The sequence below is a fragment of the Temnothorax nylanderi genome, unplaced genomic scaffold, assembly GCF_030848795.1.
Source record: "Temnothorax nylanderi isolate EJ_2023f unplaced genomic scaffold, tnyl_v1.0 TNYL_tig0008_pilon, whole genome shotgun sequence".
Lineage (NCBI taxonomy): Eukaryota > Metazoa > Arthropoda > Insecta > Hymenoptera > Formicidae > Temnothorax > Temnothorax nylanderi.
The window spans coordinates 621,530-647,209 of NW_027249070.1; the positions used below are offsets into that span (position 1 = coordinate 621,530).

The 25,680-nt window shown below is 43.7% G+C and overlaps 2 protein-coding genes across 3 annotated transcripts in view; one reads left to right on the forward strand and one right to left on the reverse strand.

Moving 5' to 3' along the window:
- The window catches only part of LOC139783528 (uncharacterized), a 28,123-nt gene extending 9,651 nt beyond the window's left edge, over positions 1–18,472 (reverse strand). Inside the window, exon 1 of the mRNA XM_071722704.1 lies at positions 18,333–18,472. Within this exon, the coding sequence (XP_071578805.1) occupies positions 18,333–18,438 (106 nt within the window). The 5' untranslated portion in view covers positions 18,439–18,472. The remainder of the gene's footprint in view (positions 1–18,332) is intronic.
- The window catches only part of LOC139783556 (uncharacterized), a 69,292-nt gene that overhangs the window by 14,450 nt on the left and 29,162 nt on the right, over positions 1–25,680 (forward strand). Inside the window, exon 1 of one of the 2 annotated variants that reach the window (XM_071722724.1) lies at positions 19,169–19,304. The exons of the other annotated variant lie outside the window; for it this stretch is intronic. Coding sequence (XP_071578825.1) covers positions 19,177–19,304 — 128 coding nt within the window. The 5' untranslated portion in view covers positions 19,169–19,176. Of the gene's footprint in view, positions 1–19,168; positions 19,305–25,680 lie in introns of those variants that run through there. 2 annotated transcript variants of the gene reach the window in all.

Genomic DNA, 25,680 nt, shown 5'->3' on the forward strand with positions numbered 1-25,680 from the left:
TTCTCTCCACGAACCTTAGTTTTCTGGTCGAAAAAGTACATTCTCAGGAAGCTCTCGAGCGGGAAACGCCGAGCTGTGAAAACCCTTGAGAGTCGAAGACTCTCCGAAAGAAGATAGCGATGTCCGCTCTCACGGTCCATTAAGCTCCAGAAAGTGAGCGTGTCGCGCTCATACGTGTGAATGATCCATAAATAAAGTGGTCGTTTCTAAACCCGCATCCTGCCGTTCTGAAAGCTTCTCGGACAAACGTATCGGGCTATATTACTTGGAACGTACTGCGAAAGTCTATGCGTTAAATTTAAAGCCGCCGTTTTAATTTCTTCGCTGATGTATAACGAGATATATATCGTTCTACAATTTCTCCTACATTTATTTATTATCAATCTGCTATAAAATATAGTGACAAGAATTACGGTTTCTCACAAGTATACCCAGTGAAATATACACAGGTATATTTTAATGTAGTTTATGGGAATATGTGGAAGAAGCAAGTAGACGAAATTAATCTGGAACTGTGTCGCATTTCTCAGGCGTGCAAAACTCCTTATCTTGGCGTTACAAGCAGGAAAAAAGGAAAGTCGAGCGACACTCTGCCATGCAATTGCAGAAGAACAATGACGCGTCGTATTGTATCGTAACTCTCTCTTTCTGTGAAAAAGCAACGTTCCTGTGCAAACACTGAAGAATGAACATTGAAGAAAAAAACATGTGACTACCTGTATGCATAACTACCTTTCGCGCAAGGATTAACCCTGGCATTACCATTATCAGGAGAATATTTGTCTATTACTAATGTCAAAAAATTAATTATTAAAATGAGCTACTATATAAATAAAAAATATAAAAAAATTATGATATGTGCAGTTATGAAAAATTGTTATAGAGTTTGATTATTCGGATCATATGAAAATACTTTTTGACTATTCATTTATTAAATGTGCACATATGCATATAAATTCCATATTTTTTCTTTCTACGTGAGTGCAGTAGCATCGGCAATCACCATGCCGAAAAGTGTCGATACGGCATCCTATGAATACGTACAAGAATGGAGGACACCATGCACGGTTGCGCGGTAGCAACTTAATGCACGTCGCTGCATGTCTCATTCCGCCCCTTGCGGTTAGCCCACGTCGCTTAAAACTCAGGAAGCCGTTTGTTCTTTTAGATTCTAAGATAGGACCCGGAATGTCTGTTCCATCCGTCTACCGAATATCTACCGGGTGAACTTTTCGAATCATTAAATTTTGAATCGACCGATTAATCATCGGTTACACTAATTTTCTCAACAAAAAGCTTGGAAGGGACGTGCAAGGATACACCGATAAAAACTACGACTGACAAAAACTGCAAAGCCGGCTATATCGAGGCAGGAGAATCCTACGATAATCCTATGGTGGATAGGGTCAATGGTGGAATGGTTCCGAGGGAAATGCAAGGACCTAAACATCTCTTCCGCACTTTCTTTTTGCCAACCACTTTTTTCCGTTGCGCTCGGTCAACACAGGAGATCCTGTTCAACAGTTATTCATTTTTCACCTCATTCCTTCACGCTCCTCTGCCTCCTGTCAGTCCTGGCATGTCATCACGACCAAACAGGACCCCGCCTTTTTTTCTTTCTTCGCGGCCGGTTGCGCCGCGTCTTCGGAAGCACCATGAATTATTTATTCGTGAGGTTCATTGGGAGGAACACCTTCGAATTCCGGTGAATGTCCTCGATTTTCCACGCAGCCTGGCCTCCCTTCGCCCTTTCACCCTTTCCCGCGCGCGTTGCAAGGACGAAGATTAGAATTTCATGGCTGCTAGTGATGAGCGGAAAAAAACCCCGGAGAAGGTCGGCAATGCGCTTTCTCTGTAAGCCCCGCATAATGAGATTTGCAACCGCATAAAGGAGGAAATATTACGAAATAAGATTATGCCTCTGACGCGAGAGCGATCACGTTTTCCACTTGAGTCAAATATGACATGTGTGGTATTTTTATCGAGACTAAAATTTTCATGTTTTAATGCTGTTAGCCTGAGATTTTATTAAAACTATTTTCACAATCTATTATAATAAAACTACATTAAAGAAAGATAAATTAATCTCTTATTATAATTGTAAATTTTCTATTATATATTTATTTCTCAATGTAACGTAATTTAGAGTTCTAGTATATTTTCGTAGTAACTTATACGGGATAAAACTCTTGCGGTGACGAATGTGTCATGCATCCACCCCCAGACCACCCCGGCGGAAAAAGTGTATGTTCGCGATGCGGCGTGAAATGAAACGCGACGTGAAAGTGACCAACCCGTAATGTGCATAGCATCGTCCGAAGCAGAGCCAGCGGTGGCCAGGGCGGCTTGTCGCGCGGCTTCCGGTCTCGCGAACGAAAGACCGGGAAATGAACGGCGCGGTGATAGTGCCGCGGCATGTTCGCCGCCGTGCAAACTTACGACCGTGGCGTAGTCAGAAACTACGGCGGAAAAACGGTCACCGTTACCGCGCCGCTCCGTGCTACCGGAATTCGCGTACGGCCTCGTGTAACTGTTGCGAGTTGCGAGTTGCGACGGTGCCGAGCAGCCCGAGCATCGCCAGCGGAGTGTGGTATGTCAGTCAGTGCGCGGCCACTGGCGTAGAACACTCACTCGCCTTGCCAAATGCACCTGCCTGCGAACGCTTTCCAGTCGGATGCCCGCCACATGGCGACCGGCGAAGTTTACTCTGTCACGATTGATTCACGGCACGGGCGCCTCCGTGTAAATACTGTCTTTCCAGAATTTGCGATCGCGTGACCGATGTGAAACGCACTTTTCGTTACATCAGAGAGAATATACAAATGTTCAATCATAACAGAACCAAGTCTGGAGTTGTTACGTAACATATTCAGAATTGGATTCCGCTCTTATTAAAAATGTATTATTTAATGACAATAAATTCAAGAATTTTGCTTATTTTATAAATGTATTCATATAAGCGATATGCGAAATTGATTTGATTATATGATTTAATAACTGTTTCATGTGATATCTATCCTTGAATCATTTTTTTCTCCTGTCAGAATTAAACCAATAATTTTGCGACAGAATGTCATAAATCGCGAGTGTATATGAATGCCGCAACATGCAGAAGTGGCTCGCATTGTCTCGTCTGGCGAAACAAACGGTTCGTTAACAGTAATTACAAGGCAAACCCGTTAGCGGCGCGTAGGAGGGAGCGTTTTTTTTTTCAGTAGCGTATTCGCAACCGCATATGTTCGCGTCACGTTGAAATTCTGGGAGATCGTCGTGTTGTTCGTCGGTTTTGCGATGTGGAACAATTTTTGTCATCTCCCCAGCCGCAAGTCCTTCGCGATTTCGTTCCAGTCGTATTCAATTAGTCGCAGATCGCTGAAGCTCATAACCGCGTTATTCCGTTGTTTCAACAAACTACCTTTCCAAAACATCCTTCTTCGAGAATCCAATTTTCTCCTGGTGCTCCACTCGAGTACGCTTCCAAAACGAGGTAGTCATACCGCGAGCTATTTCGCCGAAATGCATCGACGATGCATCGAACCCTGCGACAAGCGGCGAGTTTTGTCCTGTGAAAATAAATAATTCAAAGGGAGGGTGGGGGGTTAGCGACGCGAACTGGCCAAGAGCACACGGAACACGCATCCCCTTCCTCGAGGCCATCGATCTTCTCATGTAAATCAAGCATTCGTCTTCGTGCGAGTCATTTATTATTATCTCGCTCTTTACATCGCTCTTCGCCCTCCTCCTCTCCGTCCTTCCTCCCTTTCACTCCAGTCTTTGCATCCCCCTCGCGATGTGTCGGACAATGCGGCACCGCGCCCATAAGCTTTTTGTGTGCATTTTGGACGCGCGCGCAGGCATGACTTTGCGGCCTTTCTTCGTGAGACACCTTGCACCACGAAGATCCGTTCCCTCGGTAGCATCCCGTTTTAGTCGCCGCGGTCTTTTACGTGCCTTTACCACCCGTCGCGTGGTCCGGTCGAGATTTTAAATCTGCTACAATACAAATAAACAGACGGAAGTTTCGCGTAATCTTTCTTTCGTTCGCAGATTTAATTTCACTGTTTCGATCATTCGCACCTCGAAAGAGATACGTGTACCGCGTGTACGACATTTTCGACATGACAAGCCTCATTCACGTACGGCTTTAGACGCATTTCTCGGCGATATATGTGCGCGATGGAAATTTCTCAAACAGGATACAAAACTTTACCATGTTGGTTTGTCGGATGACAAAGGCTATTGTCAATCTCCAAGCGTTGCCGCACAATGGCAGCCGAGAGAAATAGTCGTTCGATGTCAATGACTGGCAACGAAAGAAGTTACATCAAACAGAGTCGTTATGCATCAACATGGAAATACATTGGCATGAAAAACCAGAAGAAACGTTTCGTTTCTGCCGACCTCGTATCATATATCGTATCTTGCTTCAATTTATAACTTTGTCGCCTTTATTTTGGTCTCGCGTTATCTCTAGTGCTACACCCATTAATCTACATGGTCAGAGATTTCTCTTGCTCGCCGCGCGCGCGACATCGCCATTTCTTCTTCTTTTCTTTATCGTCTTTTGTTCATGCGTTACATTGATAAGGCAAAAACATCGAGGAAGAAAGCGGAATGAGAGCGAGAAGGGGTGCGAGTGTCTGCGCGAGATGAAGAAACGAAGCGAAGGATAGCGGGGGGCGAGTGGAAGAGCAACGGGCGTGTGAAAACAGAGGAAGCATTCATATAAGTGCGACACGTGTTTCCTTGCTGGCTTCTTCATATCGTCTCTCTCAACTGGGCATTTCTCGAGACGCGAAGCAGCTTAATTAAACGCGAAATTTCTCCGCAAACGAACCGGGAAGTCACCATGAGAAAATTTCTAGCGTAGAAAAGCCGTGACGAGGCCGTGCGTCTTCAGCTGGCGAAAGCTACTTTCAGAATATCGTATATACAAACATTTCGTTGACGAAATCGCTTTAAAAAAATTTCATATAAAACGACAGCTATAAAGCTATAAAGAATATAAACAAAAAAATTCATAAAAGTACTTGTCCTCTATATAATGTCAGCTAAAGATTCTGTAATAAACGACTGTCGCAAAACTGCTATTTATTAAATAAATTCGATATTATAAGTACTTTTAACAAATGGCGTGATGATGAATCGTGACAATTCTCAAATTAGCTCCTCGCTACCAGTCGAACGTGTCGGGGATTTGAAGCGAGATGATGACGCGACGAAACACGAACAGGGGGAGGTGTAGAATGATTGAAAGACGAACAACAAGGAAAGAACATCCTGTGTTAGCGAATCCATTGTGCAAATTGTATTGTAGGTAGGAGGAAAAACGCGTGTATCTTTCTATTAAAATTTAACGGCATCGCCCATAATGACAGTCAGATTGAATTAAGCAAGTGGTTTGGCAAATGAAAATTTGTACGATTTGGACTGGCGAGGAAACCGAAAAAGATGGGGCTGGAATCTGCAACGGTCGGGACATCATTTATCTTGATGATTGACGAGCACGATGCACAAAAGAGCTTCCAGAATCCCCTAAACCTAAACGGTACGACAAGAAACAAGATGTGAGGGACAATAGTTCTGTTTATCCGTAGAAATTATACGACCCAAATTCGATTACAAATTCCAGAATAAGCGCATTTTATGTGAAACGCTCGAACTCAAAGTTTTTCTTTTTTTCTGCTTTTTCTTTCATATGTATTATTAGATAAAAAAATCATCGTTATTTCTGCTCACTAATTCTTCGTTTACTTAGTACCTACAGGAAAGAGGCTTCTTGAAGCTCGCGCTACAGCTCGCGTAATTCGCGTCAAGTACTTATTCGTTCGAACCGGTAAGATTTTTCTTTCGCCGACCGATCGATCGTGCGACCGAGTCGATTCGCCGCTTTTTTCTTCGCGCGCACAAAACGAGTGCATTATGCTTAGCGAAACAATACCGTAAGGCTCCCGCGGAGCTCTCACGTGCGACAGGATATTGGAGGACAGCTGGCTGGGAGCCTGAGAGGCCTCCTGCGACAAGTGCTGTGATCGGCAGTCGATTGTTCTCGAGCCGATCAATACAGCCGCGTATTAGAGACGCTGAGTTCAGTTCAAATGGTCTGAAAATGTCACTGGTTGATTCAGTTGATTGTAATAACTTTCGTGCCGCGATTGCATTACAGATTGCAGAAGATAATATACGGTTTACCGAAACCAATATTTTGTAATAATAATTTTAATAAAGAAGCATAAGTACGGCTCATTCTCGATGAAAACTTTAAAAGGCTATTAAATACATTATAAAGGGTGTTGTATATGCGGGTGAAATTTAATACTCCTCTTTTGGAGAACCTATCAAATTTTCCTTTTGACAGCCTCACGTAAACTCTCTTCGCATTTGAAAAGCTGGATTGTGCGGCTAGTTTTTTTCCGATCTTCATTTTATTTTTAGCGCAAAAAGATTATTCATGTGATAATTACGGCTTGATTTGCAATGGCAATTCAATTTGATGAGGTCGATACGAACTTGTATGTTCAAACGCGTTACGTGCAAATTTGCGCGGGGTCGCTTATGCAATGAGACAGAGTTACTCCGTTAATTAAGGAAGTAGTGCTTTATTGTTTCTTTGCTCGCATCATTTACGCGTGCCGAAGTATATGTAAATGAAAACACGCGGAGGCTGTTTGTTTTAATTCTGCTGATCAATCCTGATTGCCTCGATTTTATTTGTGAATATAAAAATGTTTGGTTATATACTGCGATGAACTTTGTGATGGTAAAAAAAGGAAAGCTATTCAATCTGTTAAATGTTAAATGTGTCTTTAATTATTTTAACATTAATAAATATTTGAATTTGGGTAGATTTCCCTTCGTATTGTTGTTTTAAAATTCATAATTTATTTAAAACATATGACTCAATATATGATCTATAAGATTTTTCAGTAACCTAATTTTTATTATATCCAATATTATTCTAAACTATAGCTTGTAACTTTATCTTCGAAGAAATCAACATTTATCTTATTTTAAGCTCTGCCATCTGTGGCTGAAAGAATCATGGCTAGAACATTCCGCAAAGATCATCCTATATTGCATAATAATCGAGGGATCATTGCGAGATCACGATGAGAGTTGCAGAGACGAATTCTCGACGATCCGTACAATCGTCTTGTTAATGGTTGTACTAACTACCTTCCTGTACGCCCTTTGACACGATTACGCCGACACCGATAAATTTGTCAGGCATATCGTCGCTGGGAAGAGAACGAAGAGCGTGGCGATGCATACGTTACGCCAATGAAGAAGCCCCGTTTGTCGAGCCTTTCGACACGGTCATTTTCCGACCGGTAAATTTCCATACAAACTGCGCGAGCCATTTCTGCCCAGTATTCGCGCACTCGCGAAGGGCATAAAATAAATTGACTTTCACAGCCCGTGTATCGTAGCCCTTTCATAAATTAAGTGTGTCGCCTGCGATTACGATTCCTTTCAACATTTCGTCGTAATAAAAGGAAGCGTATCTTTCTGTAAGCGTCAAAGAGACGGCGCGGCGTCGCCCAAATATTACGGTAACGTTTCATAGTATCGTCCTTCTGATCTAAAACACTTTTTTTCCGGCCACAGGGCGACGGCATTCGCTTTCCCATAGAGGAGCTAAGAAAGGTTGGGAGGTGCCTGTCCGGATAAATCAATTTTCCGCGATACGAAAAGCGGGTAGCCGCCAACTGGTCGCGGCCGCCGTCTCTTCTCGAACCGAGACCCTATCTCGATGCCTACCCTCGGGGCATCTCATCCGAGGACTCCGGACGGCGCGGCGTGGCGGAGCCCTCGAAAAAAGACGGATCCTCCTCATGGTGTCGAGGTGTCGCGCGTGAGAAAGGGGTGCGAAAGCTCGTCTTGTCTCTGTAGCTGCTGCTGCACGCTATGGTGCCTCCGAGGCTCTTTTGTCAGTGATTATGGTTTTCTGTCGCCTGTGCATGCTCCTTCTCTGCATCCGTGCAAAGAGGAAGGAAAGGAAAGGAGGCGCGCACACGGGAGGCACGGCAGAACGCGACGCGGACGCAGGCCTATAAAGGTAGAAACCTGATTCCGTTTTTCCATCCCCTCCCCCCCCCTCTCTCTCTCTCTCTCTCCGGATTCCTCGTATGCAGTCTGTTCTCCCTCTCTCGTGTACTCGTTCACTCTCTCTCATCCCCCGACTCCAATGTCGCCGTTTTTCTGTCTCTCCTCTCCCGACCGCGTGACAACGACCCGGAGCTAAGTAAACATCATCGTTGGACTCTAATGGAAATCGAATCGAGCCGCGAGACACGACACGATGCAACGCAAGCTTCCGCAGCGCGCGCGAACTAAACGGCGCCGTCATGGAAGACCGGTTCCGCGTTTAGCCTGTGAACCCTTTTCTTTTCTTTTAGGAATTACTCGACCAAAATGTTCTCCGCTTCTCTCTCTCTCTCTCTCTCTCTCATTCTCTTGGCCAGCCTCTTGGCTCCACGACATGACATTAAAAAGCTCGCGGACCGGAAAGGGGTGCGTGCTTGTTTGCTTTCACGTGAAAGCCAACCTTTGCTTTGTGCCGAATTCCTTTCATCACCGATGGCAAACGAGGATAAATTGTTGGCGCCATTGTAAACGATTTCGGTTTACCACAGCGGTCTTGTAATCGCGTTAAATAACTTCTTGTTGAGATTCAATCGATCGCGATACAACGAAGGAGGGAATCTGCGAAAGGAATCCGCGCTTGCCCATTTAATTGCATTCTGAAGAGGAGGAAAAAAACAAATTTTTCCTCTCGCACGAAAGATTTCTCGTCGTTCGACAAAGGAAGGCCCCTTAACCCGATTGCTTGACGACTCAATCCCAGCGACGACCCCACAATGCGAGAGCAGATCGAGATAACATTGTCGCACGATTTTTCGTGACGACCATTGTGACGCACAGCTGGCCGAAGGGTTGCACCGCCATTACGGCGATTTTGTCCCTTGATTCCAGATGGGTCGACCCTCCAAGGAGATACACAGACAGCTTCGTAACTCTTTCCTTTGGAAATTAATTGTTGCACCAGTCCCGCCGCGCGGCGCGGCGCGGCGCGGCGCGACTGCATGGGGTAGCGCCCATTCGAAATGCTTCTTATCGCGTTGCGAGTCCACGAAGCAATCTAAAAGGACGAGATGACGAGTTTTCACGCGAACGTGTAATCGAACTGTATTTCTGCAAAACGATTTTTCATCGTGCGATTCTCTGCATCGTCTTTCGCGACTTTTTCTTCTTTTATCCTTTGCCAGAGGGTACAACGTAGGGTGTAATACGATATGGGGATTATGTCGCGCCTCGACGGCACCTAATTGAACATACCGGAGGTACCGGATGTTGTATGTGTTGTGACCGTTAGTCGACCAATTCCTGGACGACTTCATTCATCTGCTTTTTACAATGAGCTACTTTGATGCAACGGAATACAATACGAATATCGTGAAATAATTTTATATTACTTAGTTCGCTACATTTACTCGATAGAAATAATTAAATTCGATTATGTTGCAAATATTCTCTCAAGTTACATAATTTTATATAAAATTATAGATACTATGCAGATATGTGCATATTTCTGCAATATTATATAATTTTTGCTTTAAATGTAACATCCATTACAATACATCTCAACGTTACGTTGTAGCAATAACAATCGATAGCCTTACAAGATGGTTTATATTGAAAGGTATAAAAATATCGCGGACTCCGGCGGCAGAGGGAAGTAAACGGCTTACCGTGGGCGTGCAAGATTTCCCTTTCAAACACCACGATTGAATTTTATTCAAAGGTTGCGTCGTACATTTCGTTGCGATGGCAAAAGGGTTGACACGGCCTTGTCGAATCGTCTCCGAGCACCTTTTCTCGCACGGGGGTCGAACTCTGGTAACAGCTGGCGTCACTAACGTCGCGTGACTATCACCTATCGTAGGGGTGTCGCGTACGTTATTTGGATTACGAAACGGGGGTTGCTGACCTCGGCGTACGCTGGCACGTTTACGAGAGAAGGAAATATTTTCCAGTAAAGCTACAGCTTCGACGATAAATACCTGCGTGCTGCTTGCAAGCTGCGAAAGCCAGCACGCGCGACACGAGCATAAGTGCCAACACACACGTGCACCGTGCAGAATATTTTTCCAGGACATGCAAGCCGGGAAGACCAGTTTCTACGGGCGATTCTGGTTCTCTTGAGAGGAAGGGCCAAGGTGAACGCAACTTCCGACGGCGGCGACCATTTATTTTGACAGTGAGGATAGGGACCGAGTGTGATCTAGCTCGTTGACGCGTCTATAGCGTAAATAACCGCGATGAAAGAAAGCGCGGAAGCGAAAGAGATTTCGAGAGACGTCAGAGAAGTTGGAAAAAAATTAATACGACTTGATATGATCTTCTCTCTCTCTCACACACACACACATTGTATAATATACCTGATTTATCAAAACATTCTGTATGTGTGAGGGGAATATGATTAATGAAATGCTCGTAAAAAATGTCGGATGTATTGCGTAGTTACCTCGCAAGGAGTGTAGTCTCGAGACTCGAGCGCGCGCGCGATATCGGATTAACCGACACGTTATATCCCGGTACTCGTAACGAGAATTAATGGATTCGAGCGCAATCGGATAGTTCTGGGTCAGCGCGATGCATATAATGAGAAATCAAGAAAGGCTACGTAATAATCGAGATAACGTTAACGCACAGGATTTAATAACCGGCGCAGCGCGCAATCCAATCTAGGTCGAAAGCCGATTTTCTCGAAAATCATGTGTGTATCCTACGTATACGTCCTTATATGAAAGAGGAAATCGCCATGTTGAAGATCGGAGGTCCGATTAGTCGCCTATTCCGAAATCCGATCCAGTAATTTAGAAGCGTTGAAAAACGTCCAACGGAAACGCCACCCGTCGCGCGTCGCATAAAGCCAAGATGCGTAAAGAGCGGAATGAAACTTCGATGCAATCGTGCGATTACGATTCGATGTAACGTGCCTAACTCTGTAATTACGTCGTTACCGCTCCCATGGGTTCAACGGGGCTCCTTCGTGCGTGTCCGTCTAAGCAGAAACGTCGTGAGATCCCTTTTACCGTCTCTTTCCGGCACGGAAAATGCTAGTTCTAGACAATTTTAATTAATTTGAAAAGAGAAAAGATTTAGATGTTCTGTTTCTGGCAAACTTATATTATGAAATTCAAAAGCCGTTTTAAAGTATACAGAATATTAAAATATAAATTATCATTAAAATTAAATAGAATTATAAATTATTAGAATTAAATAGAATAAAGTACATGTATAGATCTTTGCACAGCGGTCGACATGTACGCGTTATATATACGCAAGAGGAACTAGACGAGAGGAAGAGCGAAATGAGCTTACAGAAAACGAACTTGTGTGCGTAACGACATGCGTGTGAACACTCTCGTAACCGTTCCACTTATCAATGTAGTGGGGCTAGGTAACCTATAAAAAATTTCTAGCGGATTCTAGCGCGGCCTCGCGCTGACAGAACAAGCGCGCGAGAAGGTTTGTAAGGAGCTCGATTGACATTGATAAAGACGCCCCTCGCGCGTGTCTTTTAAATATATTCGCATGTTACGTGTACGCCTCGTACGATTCAAAGAGAAATTGCACTCATTACTTGCGAAATCATTTTCTGCCGCTTCGCGAGACATGAGTGTAGATATGCGGATGTTATTTAAGTGATCTGATTCCTTTGTGATTAATAGGATATACGTACTTCATTCACAAATTAGGATGTAAAAACACTTTCCTATCTTTTTCTTTTGATATAATTCGTTATATCATTTTACTTATTAATAATTCTCGGTCAAAAAGTATATTATATATATATATTTCTATTTAAATATATTTTTTGTTATCAATGGCAATTCTCCTTAAGCAGACTAGTGAACTAGTCTCGGTTACTATTTTCCTGTTCCGCTGAAAGTAGAGTATCGATCAAACGGCGAAGATAACGATTGTGCGATATATAGACGTCTTGGCGAAATTCTAAAATTGCGCAGTCCTTGCCAATCGGATAAGAATCCCGCGGGAGAATGGGAAATAGAAATACGACTGCCGAGAAACCTAAACGGAGCGGTGCCCGCAGAGAACACTGGGTCACAGCAAACGGTGCAACGCCCTGACGTACTCCGTCCTCGTCCGATTTGCCTTACGCGCTGCAATGTCCTTTCTCGCTCGCTCGTCTCGTGTACATCATCGATTCACCGCTCGCTGTCGTTCTCGCGACCGCGAGAATAGCGTAAGTCCGTCTCTCCCGCCGCCAGCAACGACTATATCTCGCCTGTAACGTCGACTTCCGTCCCACGAATACCAAGCTACTGTCGTACCGTTGCTGCCTCTTTCATCGGGCCAGCCACAGTATCTCGTTTTCTCTCTCTCGCGTCGCAGACGCGACCGTTTGTTTTCTCTTTTTCCCAGGTAGTCGTTTTCCGAACGCACCGGTCAGCTGCTCTCCCACATCTGGCTTTTCGTTGACGATGCATCTCCCATGGAGAAGGCAGATGTAAAAATTTCAAATTGAAAGTTTACGAGTCGTGTCAAAAATTAATGGTCACTTTTCACTCGTTGAAAGTATTCGTATATACATTGCGCGATAATTGCCATTAGCTACTTTGGTCTTTAAATTAATTAAGTGAAAATAATTAGGATCATCGTCCAGGATGTTGATCAAGAGGTCATCGAATTGTTACTGCTGTATACAAAGTGCCTGTAAACATCTTTCGCGGTCTGGTGGGTTTCTTTCATTGTTTCTTTTTCTCTTTTTTAATTAGATCCTTTCCAGAACCAGATGCTCTTCCATCTCTCTCTTTTCTTCACAACGAATTGGAGCCTTCTTTGTTCTACCAACTTGAGCTTCCCATGTAGCTTTTTTCCTTCTCTCTCGTTCCCGCATATGTTTGTCACTGTCGCTCGATCGAGTAGAATGAAAGAACACGAGTCGTTCCTGTAGCTAACACATAGGGACAGGGGAAGACCATTTCCTGTCCGTCGCCGACATTATTCTCGTCAGCTGTTCGAAACAGAGATAGAAAGATTATTTCGATCCTTCTCTCGCGCATCATTCGTGCCGATGAATTCGGACGCACGCTATTAAATAGTTCTTCTCTGTTTCATCCCCTTTATCATCTCTATATCTAGTTATTATCGAACCAACGCTCCGATACGCCGCATCGTACTTGATCTGCATAGTTGACCGACGTACAGTATTACACGATATTAAGTCTAACAATAAAGCGCTTTGAAACGTACTTCCTAAAATTGAACAATACATTGCTTCAAGTCTGTCTTCTCTCGTCGCTTCGTTGAAGCGATTTTCTTTCTCCGCCGCTGTTGATGACACGATGCTCTCTTCTATGGTCCTCTTCACGATGCGACACAGTGGAGGGCATCTAATTACACCCACTTGAGAGACCAGCATTCCCCTCGTCAAGCGGCGCTAATTAATTTGTGTGCGAGAAACCGACGACGAGACACGTGTGCCCAGAAAAAGTATCTTGGTGTCGTCGCACTTAGATTCAAGAGAGATCGTCAAGATGACGTCCCACTCTAGAGAGATCGTCAAGATGACGCTGAAAACTGCGAACCGGAGGTTACTAGTAAATCATTCGAATCACGAGAGTCAACTGCTATCGTCACTGCAAAATATATTTCGGTTTTCATAAAGATATAGATAAATGATACGTGTAAAATTGAATGAAATTGCGATAGTCACGATAGCAGATCCTGAATCAGGCAAGTACGACTGTGCAAAACATTTTCACAACCGCTTTTCTCCGGCAGGACTGGTTACGCGAATCGGGGAAGCAGAACCCGGTTCGAGGCAATGCAGTGATCGTAGAAAATCCCGCTTGAAACGCGATTTCGCTGTAACGTCTGAGGTCGAGGACGACACAGAAAAGAGTCGAGATTTGCAATAGTCATAGAATGACGATGATTCATTTGAAACGGTGATATCAATCGACTGATAGTGGTCATAAACAACCTGCGTTGGTATCTTAAAGATTAATTGAAGAGAAATCAAAGTAAGGCGCAAAAGATTTTATTTCATTTTACTCGTATTTTATTTTATTATTTTTTAAACAAGCCTAAAACCATTATTTTTTATATGTACTATAATTATCACGAATAACGCTCGACGATCGGAACTCCGTAATGAACGTCGTGTAACTCCGGATGTGTTATCGCCCGCAGGCGTGATAAGGAGTGAGGCAGTGCAACGAGATACCGGGCGCGCATACGCATCGCTCGGGCGCGCAGACGACGCGCAGAAATGTCAACGGAGCTACGATACGCGATGATCTTGAAGAGCGGTATCACTCCCCTGAGAGAAAATAACATCGCGTTCAACAAGCGAACTTGATTTTTCACGTCCGCTCGCGACTCGCGACGGCGATTTATAGCTGTGGCTGGTAAATGGCACGAAGTAGTTGCCGCGAATGCCGAATACACATGTAGAAGACGAAGAGCGAACATTTAGTGAAAGGCAACGCGCGCGTCTTCCGTGGCCGAGATTTGAGTCTCGATCGACGATCGAGCCTAAGCTAAGTCACGAACCCCCGGGCCACGGGTGTCGTATCGCCTCGCTCCGTTCCGCCCGAGCGGAACACCCGGTATACGCGCGCGATTATTCGCGATTTATTATTCGCGCTCGTGCGAGGAGCGGTCAGCTCACTCGGCTGTCGTTGTAATTTGTTTAGACTCGTGACGCACAGGCTCTGTCTCTCTCCCTCTCTCTTTCTTCCGATCTGCCGGACACGTCGACAGAAATGATCCTCTTTTGCCTCCCTTAGCTCAATTGAGCCTTTTTAACCGCAAGGCCCGCGTCTTTGCATCATGACGCGCAAGCTCAATTTCGTCCTCTGAATAGCGATACTTAGGGGATTACTTCACGAAACGTGTAATGCCAGCCAGGGATTTCTCAGGAGGATTCTCAAGTATCAAAAGGATTCCTAGAGAATCGCAGAAACTCGAATACGGATGGGGTCCGACTTTATCTACATGTGTATATCTTAATCCCCGGTCGCGGCGAGTTCCTCGTGAATGGCACTTGTGGACCGTGCTTAATTCGGCACTGTGACCCTAATTTAAGTCGTCCGGACTCCGAAGAGAGAAAAAGAGAAGAGAGAGAAAGAAAGAAAGAGAGATGCTCGTCGCGCAAAAACGCGCGGAGCGCGAATCAAACGTTATATACGGATTGGTTTCTCTTGCGAATATCTTCGAAACCGCCGAATCGAAAACGACGAATCGTACCAACGGAGAAGAGAGACCACCATGTAACACCTTGAAATCCAGTTTCCCGCTGCCTGCACACGCTGAAGAACGAGAAATGTGAAACTCGCGTCACCGTTCAGGTCGACAGCAATGCGAGCGTCTTGTGGATTTTTTTAAGGATCCCATTGGCTATTTACATGGCCACAGTGCCCCTTCGTGTTACAAAGAGCTCCTTTATGTCTCCGAGGCTCGACTCTTATTTCGCGAAAAGTGCGAACCGAGTCGGGGAGGAGAAAGAGGGACGAGGATGGCGCGAAAAAATTTTCACCAACTCTCACAATATCAGTTCTCGAGAAATATTTTCTAGTCTCACGAGAATTATCAAAATGATTTAGATTAAGGCTAATTAAAGCTTACATAACGTTCCGTTCTGCAAACGCATAAGTACGATATTTCTCGTGCCACTTCGTGCCGGGAGATAATTAACGAGCAAGCGTGTTGCAGTCGAAATTATAATATAAAACCGCTATCGAGCAGGTATGCCTTGTTATACGGGGCGGTTTCGCAATGACGGGATTGGCGTGTGCCGATGTCGTAATCGTTTGTCGAATGTGCAATGAAACGGAAAATCCGGGAAGTTTAATAAGGTTCCCGTTAGAAGAGAAAGGGTTGCTCTTGTCGGACGATAGTCGAGCTCGCGGGGAGGAAAGTCAAAGGTAGGTATACAGGGATTTGATACGGCCGTGAAAACCGGCACGAGAACGTCGCTCGGCGCGATAAGTCTCTGCCCGCTTTCTTTTTACTGTTTCTTGACCTGCCATAAACCGTCAGGAATTTAGCTATCTCGTTTCGCATTAAACAAAAATTTATCTACCGCGTAATTTCGTCTCCTATAAACCCTTGTATAAACCTGACAGAAAAAGACTTATTTATTTATTTTTATGAAACGCTTGTCAGTTGATTGAAATAAGACGTTTATTTTAGGTGGCGTATCGCGCGATGGGATAATCTTATCGAAACATCTACGCCTATTTACTCGAAGTACAGTTCGATAAACGTTCGACTCTCTAGCGTGAGGCAACAATAATCTATTTTTGCGGCACTTCCGCGCGAAACGTCATCGTCATTTTCGGCGCTGAGTAATGTGGGTTAAAGTTAACGCGCCAATCTAAGATACCGTCATCGTCCAAATTGTATCACGTTACTGCAATCATTATTGGACGAATAATATCGTAATTGCGGTTCGCTATTATTCTCGGTTTCCTAATGTATATTTTGTAAGATATTACATGTATTTCTGGTATCCAAAAATACGTTTTTCGCTTGCTAGTGAGCCCGTTTTCATGTTCCCCGTGGATGGACGGCCACGTAAAAGTATCCCGTTACCACGGTAGCCCAGATACCGGATTACGGAGCACGAATTGTCAATCGCGTGCGAACGAGACGGGCTTCTAAAAGGCCTTTCAAATGTTGTGGCAAGGCGTCTAGACGGACTTCATCGTCTGATATTTGTTCGAAACACTAGAAACTCACGAGTCGGGTTTCCCTAGAAATTCCAACATCGCTCGTTGTTATCCTAGAATTCTAAGGAAAGGGACGTATATATACCTAAGTTATTTGAGAAATTCTATTCTCTCGGAGTTAAATGCAGCAATAAAAATCAAAAAATTTCAGATAAATGATTTATGATTGACTAAAACCTGACGATGCATTTAACAGAAAAAAAATAAAATACTAAAATATATTTATATTCGTTTTTCATCAAATTGCTCATCTATTCGTACGAGATCAACTTACGTTATCGTAACGTGTCGCCGTCCCATTAACATAATTGTTAACGGAGCCATAAGGCGTCGGCTCGCGACTGATCGGCATAATAGAGTAAACAAGCTGGCGCTACCGAGCCACTTAATCTTCAATTGCCACGTTTGTGGGTTACATTACGAGGATTCTCACGTGATGTGGTTCGACCGACGACGATGATAAAAACCGACGCTTTTAAACGCCTCTTACTCAACGTGAATCAATTTCGCGTTAATCGAACCACAAGCGGCGATAAAACATTATTCAACGAAAGAGCGGTTAGCGCATTCCTGCATCGCCATCGTAGCGACGAAGGAAAAGATATCGACGAGATCGATAGTAGAGTCAGACTAGAGAGCGAGAGCTCCAGCCCAGATTTCAGGGAACGCTCAGGCCGAACGTTCAGTCGTTACAGTCTCGATAAGGTTGCCCATTTGTTGTAACAACACGTACGCTCCAATGAATCATAATATCGATAATAGCATAATGCCGGCATGCCGAGCGGAGACCCGCGACGCGAGATGAATGACGCGAGTTTATATGTCTTTCGACCGCCTATTTACAGAATGTAAACCCGCGAGCACGCCACAATGAAAAAATGACTTCTTCCTTCGGTCTCCGCCGGGTCCGCCGGTATCTTCCCGCCCGTCTCTCGAGGGGAGTCCCTAAAGGGACCGCGTTCTCGAGCGGAACGACAAACTGCGTTGCTCCATTTTGGCGGAAAAGGTTCTTATACAGATGTCTTCGCATGTGTTAGTAATAAATTACATTTCTTACCGAACTGGAAATTAGTTGACGGAGAAAAGATTCAGTATTGAGATTACGACGAAAAGAAATGGTGTTGCGAAATGGATCGACGTGCCTACTTATCGTAATCGCTAAATGAGATGTCCCAAATTAATGAGAAATTTGTGATTACCGGATGCCCATGGAAAGCTCTATTTTTTTCGCTCAATTACTACGGTAATTAACCCATTTGATACGCTATCGGCGTCGTATAATGGTTCGCCACCGGTGTTGTGAGTGATGATAATTTTTTTAAATTTAACGCTCAATATATCTAAAGCTTTCTTTTTTAATGGATATACATATATGATTTAAACGTTCGAAAGAATTTGCGTGTTTGTTATTAGAGCGCGCTTTAGTATTACATTGCATTCGTTATTATTATTCTGCTTGTACGTTTTTTATACTCTCGTAAGTGTATACGCAATATTTGACGATAAAAGACATACGTTTAAAAAAATATTCCAAGAATAAAAAGCAAAAAGAAATAACCTCACCTTTAATTTTGGTCTCTTGCGGATCTAGGGGGGGTAACCGTGGGTGAGTCTGTTGTCCCGGTTTCTTCAGCAGGACACCCACGACCTGCGGTGGCGGCATCATCATTCTCGCTCTTCCGAGAGCTTCCTCTCACTTTCGGAGCGTCAGTTCGCCTCGCTGGTCATACCGATATCGCACTCACACACGCACTCAATCGATGGAAAATTACTCTATCCTCGATCCCGCGTTTTTTTTCTCCCGATCTTGTGAGCGGCGGTTCGCCAACGTTACGGGCCTCGTTCGGGGTTACTTGGCTTCTTTCGTTTCGATTCGTGGAACGAAAATCCAAAATTCACGCGGAATCTCGTCGAAGAAGCAGCTGTCGATCTTCGCTAATCGTCTTGTTGGCTGACAAGCTCGGCGCGCCGTAACGAGAGAGGAGAGAGAGAGAGAGAGAGAGAGAGAGAGAGAGAGAGAGAGAGAGAGAGACGACGAAGGCGCCGGCTGGGACCTCCTTTCCACTGACGATGCTCCTTCTGCGTGCCGCCTCGTTATCGTCTGCTCGCTACGCACTCGGCCGGCCTCCTTGTTGATCGCGTCGCCCGGTATTTTTTTAATTCGATCGGCGCGCGAACGTGACCCCGCGCATTCCCGGCGCGCCAAGAAGGACGCGAGCGTCGCGAGCTCCGATTCGCGAGTTATTATCGTCGGGAGCAACACTCGTCGCGCGATGTTTGCGAGCCATTCGTTTACGAGTTCATCAACGAGCTTAACCACAACTCGTCTCGTGTCGTGTGCCAATCGAATCCTCCTTCGAAGGCTCAACTCCGTCGACGATCGTTTCCGATAGTTTCCAACCGCTTGATGGAATTGACGGCTCGGCTGCTTCGACCTGCCATCGTCCCGCGCTTTTCTTCGCTTTTTCACGTAACGAGGAAGAGGAAAGGGATGAAGGAAGAGAAAGGCGTCAACCAATCGCGTCTCAACCAGAGGTATGTAATTGTGTCACCTGTTACTCTCGAGATGCGCCTCGTGCGAGTTTCGCCTTTCGAGGACGCGACGTCGTAAACTGCGAGTTTATCACGACACGTTGATAAGTCGTATCGGAGGCAACGTTAGGCCGTGAGAGTTTCTCGATCGCGACTTTCCAGTCGAAAGCGCGACGCCTCTCTCTCTCTCTCTCTCTCTCTCTCTCTCTCGGTTACGGTGTTTTCCGCTCGGTGCACGATGACTTTCGGCTAGACTATGATCCCAATCGTAGTCGCGTTGCAAGATTAGCGAAATGCCAATACAATCACGATACACTTCGCGTCGACGTCACCGTATATATCACTACCCGAATTTCCGGCACGCGGCACGTAACAACTGAACTGTACCGAAAAATCAGTGGCGGGAAAACCGAGGCCGACGATCTACTCGTTCTTTAAATGTCACTTCCATCCCGTCAACAAAACGGTTCGCAATTTCTCTCGGAAGTTGAATCTCTCTCGCGATTATTACGACGGCAAACAAACTTTTACGAGGCTCGGCACACTTTTGGTACGTCAACGCTCCGGTACTTGGCGGAAATGACCGTCACCCCCTGAACGCGAAGCGTTATCACGCAGTACCTCGTGCTTCGCAGGGGTGTGATCGATGAGGCTCGCCAACCCGGCGAGAGGACCTTGCACGCGCGTTAACCCGAAGTGGAGGAACGGACGACGAAACGTCGACGGTCGACAATACGACAGCTTGATGCGCGCGCGGCGAACAACTGATCGCGGAACGAACACGGCCGAACGAGAGAACCCATCGTGTACCCTACTCGCTCGCCTCGCCTGGTCCCCACTACTCACCATCTGCGCCGGTTATCTCTTTCTCTCTGAACCTGAAAAAGGGAGAGAGAAAGAGAGGCACGTACAACCCTTGGGGACCTTTAATCGTGTTTACGCGTGCAACCTTCAGGACGACGCGCGACGCGACGTTAATATTTGTATTTTTTTTTCCGTCGTGTCGCAATGATAAATACTGTCTCTTAGAAATCGATTTCATCAACCTGAATTAAATTCTGAATTAAAACCGTAACTATATAAAATCATAAAGAGTTTAGAAATGGATTTTATCGAGAAATATATATATACGAAGTTAAAGATTTTAACTGTAGAGAATTCCACACACAGAGCATTGCTTTACAGAATAATGAATATACATGTACACTTATGCGTTTTGTCTCGATATAGTTTTTTTCTTTATCGAGAATTACTTTTGATAATTGCACGAATCGCTTTTTATACATTCAAATAAAGTTTAATCTGCCTTTGTAATGCTAGTGTCACACTTGAGACAGAAAAGCTAATCTCAGAGGCACTCTCTTTGCTTCTTGTTTATATGTATATTATATATATGTATATTTATAAATTTAAAATTAACACTGCCTATGAGAATTGTATTGTTTGCAATAATTCTTCAAAGGAGTGAAAATATTCTCCTCCTCGTGTCTAAATTTTTCTGATAGTGTTTTGATAGTTATTAATAACTCGTTTTCATTATTATACTATAATATTGCCTGTATGTGTGATATACTACGCAGCGCCAGGTTGCCTTTCCATCGACGGGAAGGATACGGAAACCGTTTTTTTTTTTTTTTTTTCAATCTCTTTCGCCGCCGGGACGCAGGATGCGGGAACTCGATCTCAGTCTATGACGCGCGAAGGTTTCAAGACCGCCGATCTATGACGATAAAGTGCAAATTAAAAATGCGGTGACACACTTTCACCGCTAAGTGCCGCTACTATCCGCGATGTAATGGCCACCATTCAGCTTCTGTCGGGGCGACAGAGCAAACCGTGTGTAAAAAATCTCGCGTAATTGTCATGATCGCGAGCAAAATAGAGCTCGTGTCTCGCGGAGAAAAACCTCCCACGAAATGTAGCCTCTGCCCCGAGACGAGGATATCGCCGACATCGTCGTTTACCATTGGACGTAAAGCGTATGCTCGCGTGACTCAGTTCGCTCTCCGGGCTCTCCCACTCGGTTGAGCAGCGATCTCATCCTTTTTCTTCGAAAATCTATTTGGGAGTGCAACGGAACTGCAACGCGAGCGGACAAAAGCACCCTACTGCAAAAAATAACCGTATACCGCTATCGACCGCGTTATGCTGGAAATATCGCCCCTTATATTGCCCCGTCGTCGGGGCTCGAACACCATAAAACTTCGGAAAGTGTCACGCGATTCGCGCGCATGCAATAACGGCAACGACGTATTAGTGAAGTTTCGTGTATTATAATGCTCCGCGGCCCGGAGACTAGAATTCGGGATTCGAAGGACAAGAGGGCTATTTCACAACAGAGACACCATGCCATAGATGTAGGGACGAATAAAGAAGTAAGGCGGAACAATGTACAGATTCGTGAGAGACCGTTCCACAAACCGTGGAAAATTCGATCAAAGATACGAATAACGAAATTGATTATATAACAAACTTATTGTTCAATTTCGACCATTTTTTCCCGTTTAACTGCGATGAAGATCTTATATCTTATTGGAGTTGCTTTATTGATTGCCGAGTTTAGTTCGGAAACCAGGTTGTTAGCGAGACAAATAGGTATGGTCGATCGCGTCGGAATAAGGTATAATTGAACAACGCGTCGATCCATATCGAGGCGGAGTATATCGCGCAACACGATGTTAGATATTTCATCGCTCGTGGCCATCGTAGTAATATTCCACGCACGTTTACTATAAACTATACGGACAAAAGACGTACCCGTCGGATTTTCGCCGGCGCGGCAGCTGGCAGCGTTCATCTTTGCGCCAGACGAGCGCGGATAATGAAGCTTTCGGAAAATATTTTTATCTCCCTCGCGGCACGTTGCAACGAAAAAATGCGATCGTTCCGCGCGTAGCCCGCCATATGAACGAAAGAGACGACAAAGCGAAACGAGAAGCTCCAAAAATATCTTATTCTTGGTTACTTACCGTCGGACGTTGCGCGGATGGTCCGCGCTGCTCCGATTCTCCATAGAGACAGAGAAACGATGTTTTTTTCGTCCTGAAATAAAATTCGCTCGCTGCCGCGCCCCGTGTGGATGTCTCTCCGTCTCCGCCTCGAAATATCGCGGATACGATATGTTTCATATCGTAAAGCCGAGAAGTTTAGCGATCGTTAACGTTCCCGGCCTCTCTCTTAAAATGCCGGATTTAAAATCCTGCAGGGTTGAAAAAGTTACGAGCTGCGTCGAATTGGCCACGTCGTCTATAAAATCGCGGCGTGATTAAGCAACGATGACTTTAAGTAAATTGCCGGTTATTTCGGTACTCTTGCCGACGGAGAGAGAGAGAGAAAGAGAAATAAAGAGATAAATAGATAGAGAGAGGTTGTTTTTCGACGGGTATAAGAGAGGTAATTAATTTCCCCCGCCGTGCTAGTTTTGTAATTCTCTGATGCCAGTCTTGAAAACTCACGGGAACGAGTCCTGAGTCACGGCACGGGCGCGTTTAACGTGCGTGCGCGCGCGCAACGTTAGTCACGGTGTCATTTAATTAAAATTGCTCGTTGAGCGTCAGCCGGTGCGAATCAAAAAGTTGTGCTTCGTATGAGAGACGTAAAGAAATAAATTAAATCTCGCTCGCGCTCGACGTTGCCTTTTAAGGAGCCTTTTAATACGCGTGCTCCGCCGTATTAAATTCTTCAACGCGCAAAATTACTAGTTTCCATAAATGTGGTGTGCAATTGTCTCTGCTTATTAGTTATCATAACTTGTTCTCGTTTCCAAACTTTCGTTATGACAGTCAGTTTGCTGAGAATGTCCCGAATGCATTCGCGATGCCCGATACAGATAACGATAAGGATAGATTCGGACTACGCGCTTAGTACAACGAACATGCGATATATCAAGGCGCAACTCTTACTTTCACTTTTAAGGAAATACGTACGTACATTCGTTACGGCACGCTAATTTTACGAGTCAATTATAACGTGCTGATTAATTATTTCAAAACAGCCTCGAACATGAAACGCGAAGTGAATCGTCGACTCCGCTTTTGTCACCGTCGTATATTCCAAGGACATTTCACAAAATTTTATAAAATTGCTTTTGATCAGTTTCTTTTGTTGGATCCGTATTGTCAGTTTTTCACAATCAGTACGCGACGAAAGAAAACTCGAGTTTTCATAATTCGCGCATTTTATTTGCAAATTTTTATCGTGAAAACTACAATTTATAAATGTTCTATCGCTTTTCCCGCGTCTTATCATATAATTTAAATTTAGATGGTTTCTGACGTGCGGCTTGTCTGTGCATTCGTTGTGCAAGCGACTGTTATGACTCTTATATTCGCGCACCATGAACGCGGTATATTTATTTTGCAATCGTTTCTTTACAATCGTTGCGTGTATAATTAATAATACAATATAAGTCGCGAGCACGTCAAAAATGACGTGCGAATAAAAATGTATTTTCACGATAAAAAATAAATAAATTGTTGTAAAATATGACACGAACGAACGCTTGAACGAGACACTCTGTCATTGTGAAATTGTTCATTGAGTATGAAGCACAGATAAATACAGATGTGGAAATATGACTACTATTAAATAATATTTATCAAATATTATAGCAAATATTGCTTTTGTTTCTTAATAAGTAACAGGCAGCGCTGATAAATTTTAGAAAATTGTACCAGTTTATTGTAGAACTTTGTAACATCCTGCGGGATAACGTATCGGCTAACGCTAAAAGTGAGGAAGTTCCATCGATAAGAGACGTCAAGGACTTTTGCTGATAAATATATTTTCAACCACATTGACTTATACTAAAATCGTGAAGTAAAATATTAATATGTATAAATAAATAAACATCTCATAGAAAATTTAATAACGCACTAAGCATATATCTATAATAACTTCTACGTTGTTCCTTTTTATCTATCTTGTCTCGTTTATCAAATTTTTATTTCGCACAAAAAGGACTATTGATTTTATATATTCATGTTACAAAATTGCGAATTAATTGATGATTAACATTATTTCGTGTCTAATAAAAATTATACCTAATAAAGCAATATTATATTTAAGGAAATTCTTACTGATATAATCCTCTTAAGATTTTACGAGAATTATGAGTGTCTCAAACGAAGCGCTTACTTAATTATTACATAGTAAAAAAAGATCTCGGTACAATGTGCGACAAGACAGATGCTAATTCGCGATGTGTCAGAAAGATTAACGCATAATTGATGGGCTACCAGAGACTGGCCAGAAAGTAAACTTTTTCAAGACTTATTTTGACCGTGCTACGAAATAATAGATCGGAGTTGTGCACGCAAGATCAGCTGTCATACATCAGCTGTCAAAGGAAGATTTCGTGACATTTGCCGTTACAAGCTGCTGATATAAACTCAATAGCGCCGCTGAACTTTGACATCCCGTAAACGTGACTAACGAAGCACTAATCAACGGGCCACAAATCTTCATTTAGTTTATGCGGAAAAGATTCGATGAAGCTGAGTTGGAGACGCGATTTCTCTCTCAGCCGGATGATGAACCCACGCATGCCTGAATCGTCTTCCCTGCATTGAATTATTTTTTATACACGTGTCGATGCCCGCGAGATAACACGAGGGAAAGTCATCTCCGACGTTGAACCCGAATTATATGTTAATGTAACGATCGCGCGATAAATTTGTCTAGCTCTTTTATCACGATATACTATTTTGATCTAGTTTTGTCATCAGGGACTATTCGGCTAATTTGCGTAGGCAACAATTGGTGCCATTATTCATCGTATTATATATCAAGAGCTACGTCTTTGCCATCCTGGATTTAACATTTCCTATCAGAATTGTTTAAGTTACGCAATCATTCATACTTGTGTCTTGTCATAGACTGCATAAATTGATAAGAAATGAGTTTTGTATATTAACCATAGAAAGGTTGATACTATAAAACATTGTGAACAGTACGATGTAGAGTTGTAGATCATAAAAATATTTATCACACAATCTAATAATATTAATGGTCCATCGTGTACCGATAGTTCGCTATGGCTTTATCATTGGAGCTACGAATAGTGTTACCCAGCAAGTCGCGAACGTGAAAGTTTCCTGGTAAGAGAACACCGAGGTTCAGCAAAGTCGGTTTTCTTCAGAGCGATGGCGGTACTGTTTTGTCTGCAGGAGAAAATAGAGTTCAAGAAGAATACACCTAAGATTTGAATTTGGTCCATTTTTATCATACTTGATATATTAAATTGTAATTGTTATTAAAACGAATATATATTTTTACAATGTGAGCAAGATTTTTCATAAAAGTATATTTTACATATTTCTGAAAAAAATTCAAATAAAGAAATTTGGGAAGCTATTAATTTTTGATCCGAAATGAACAT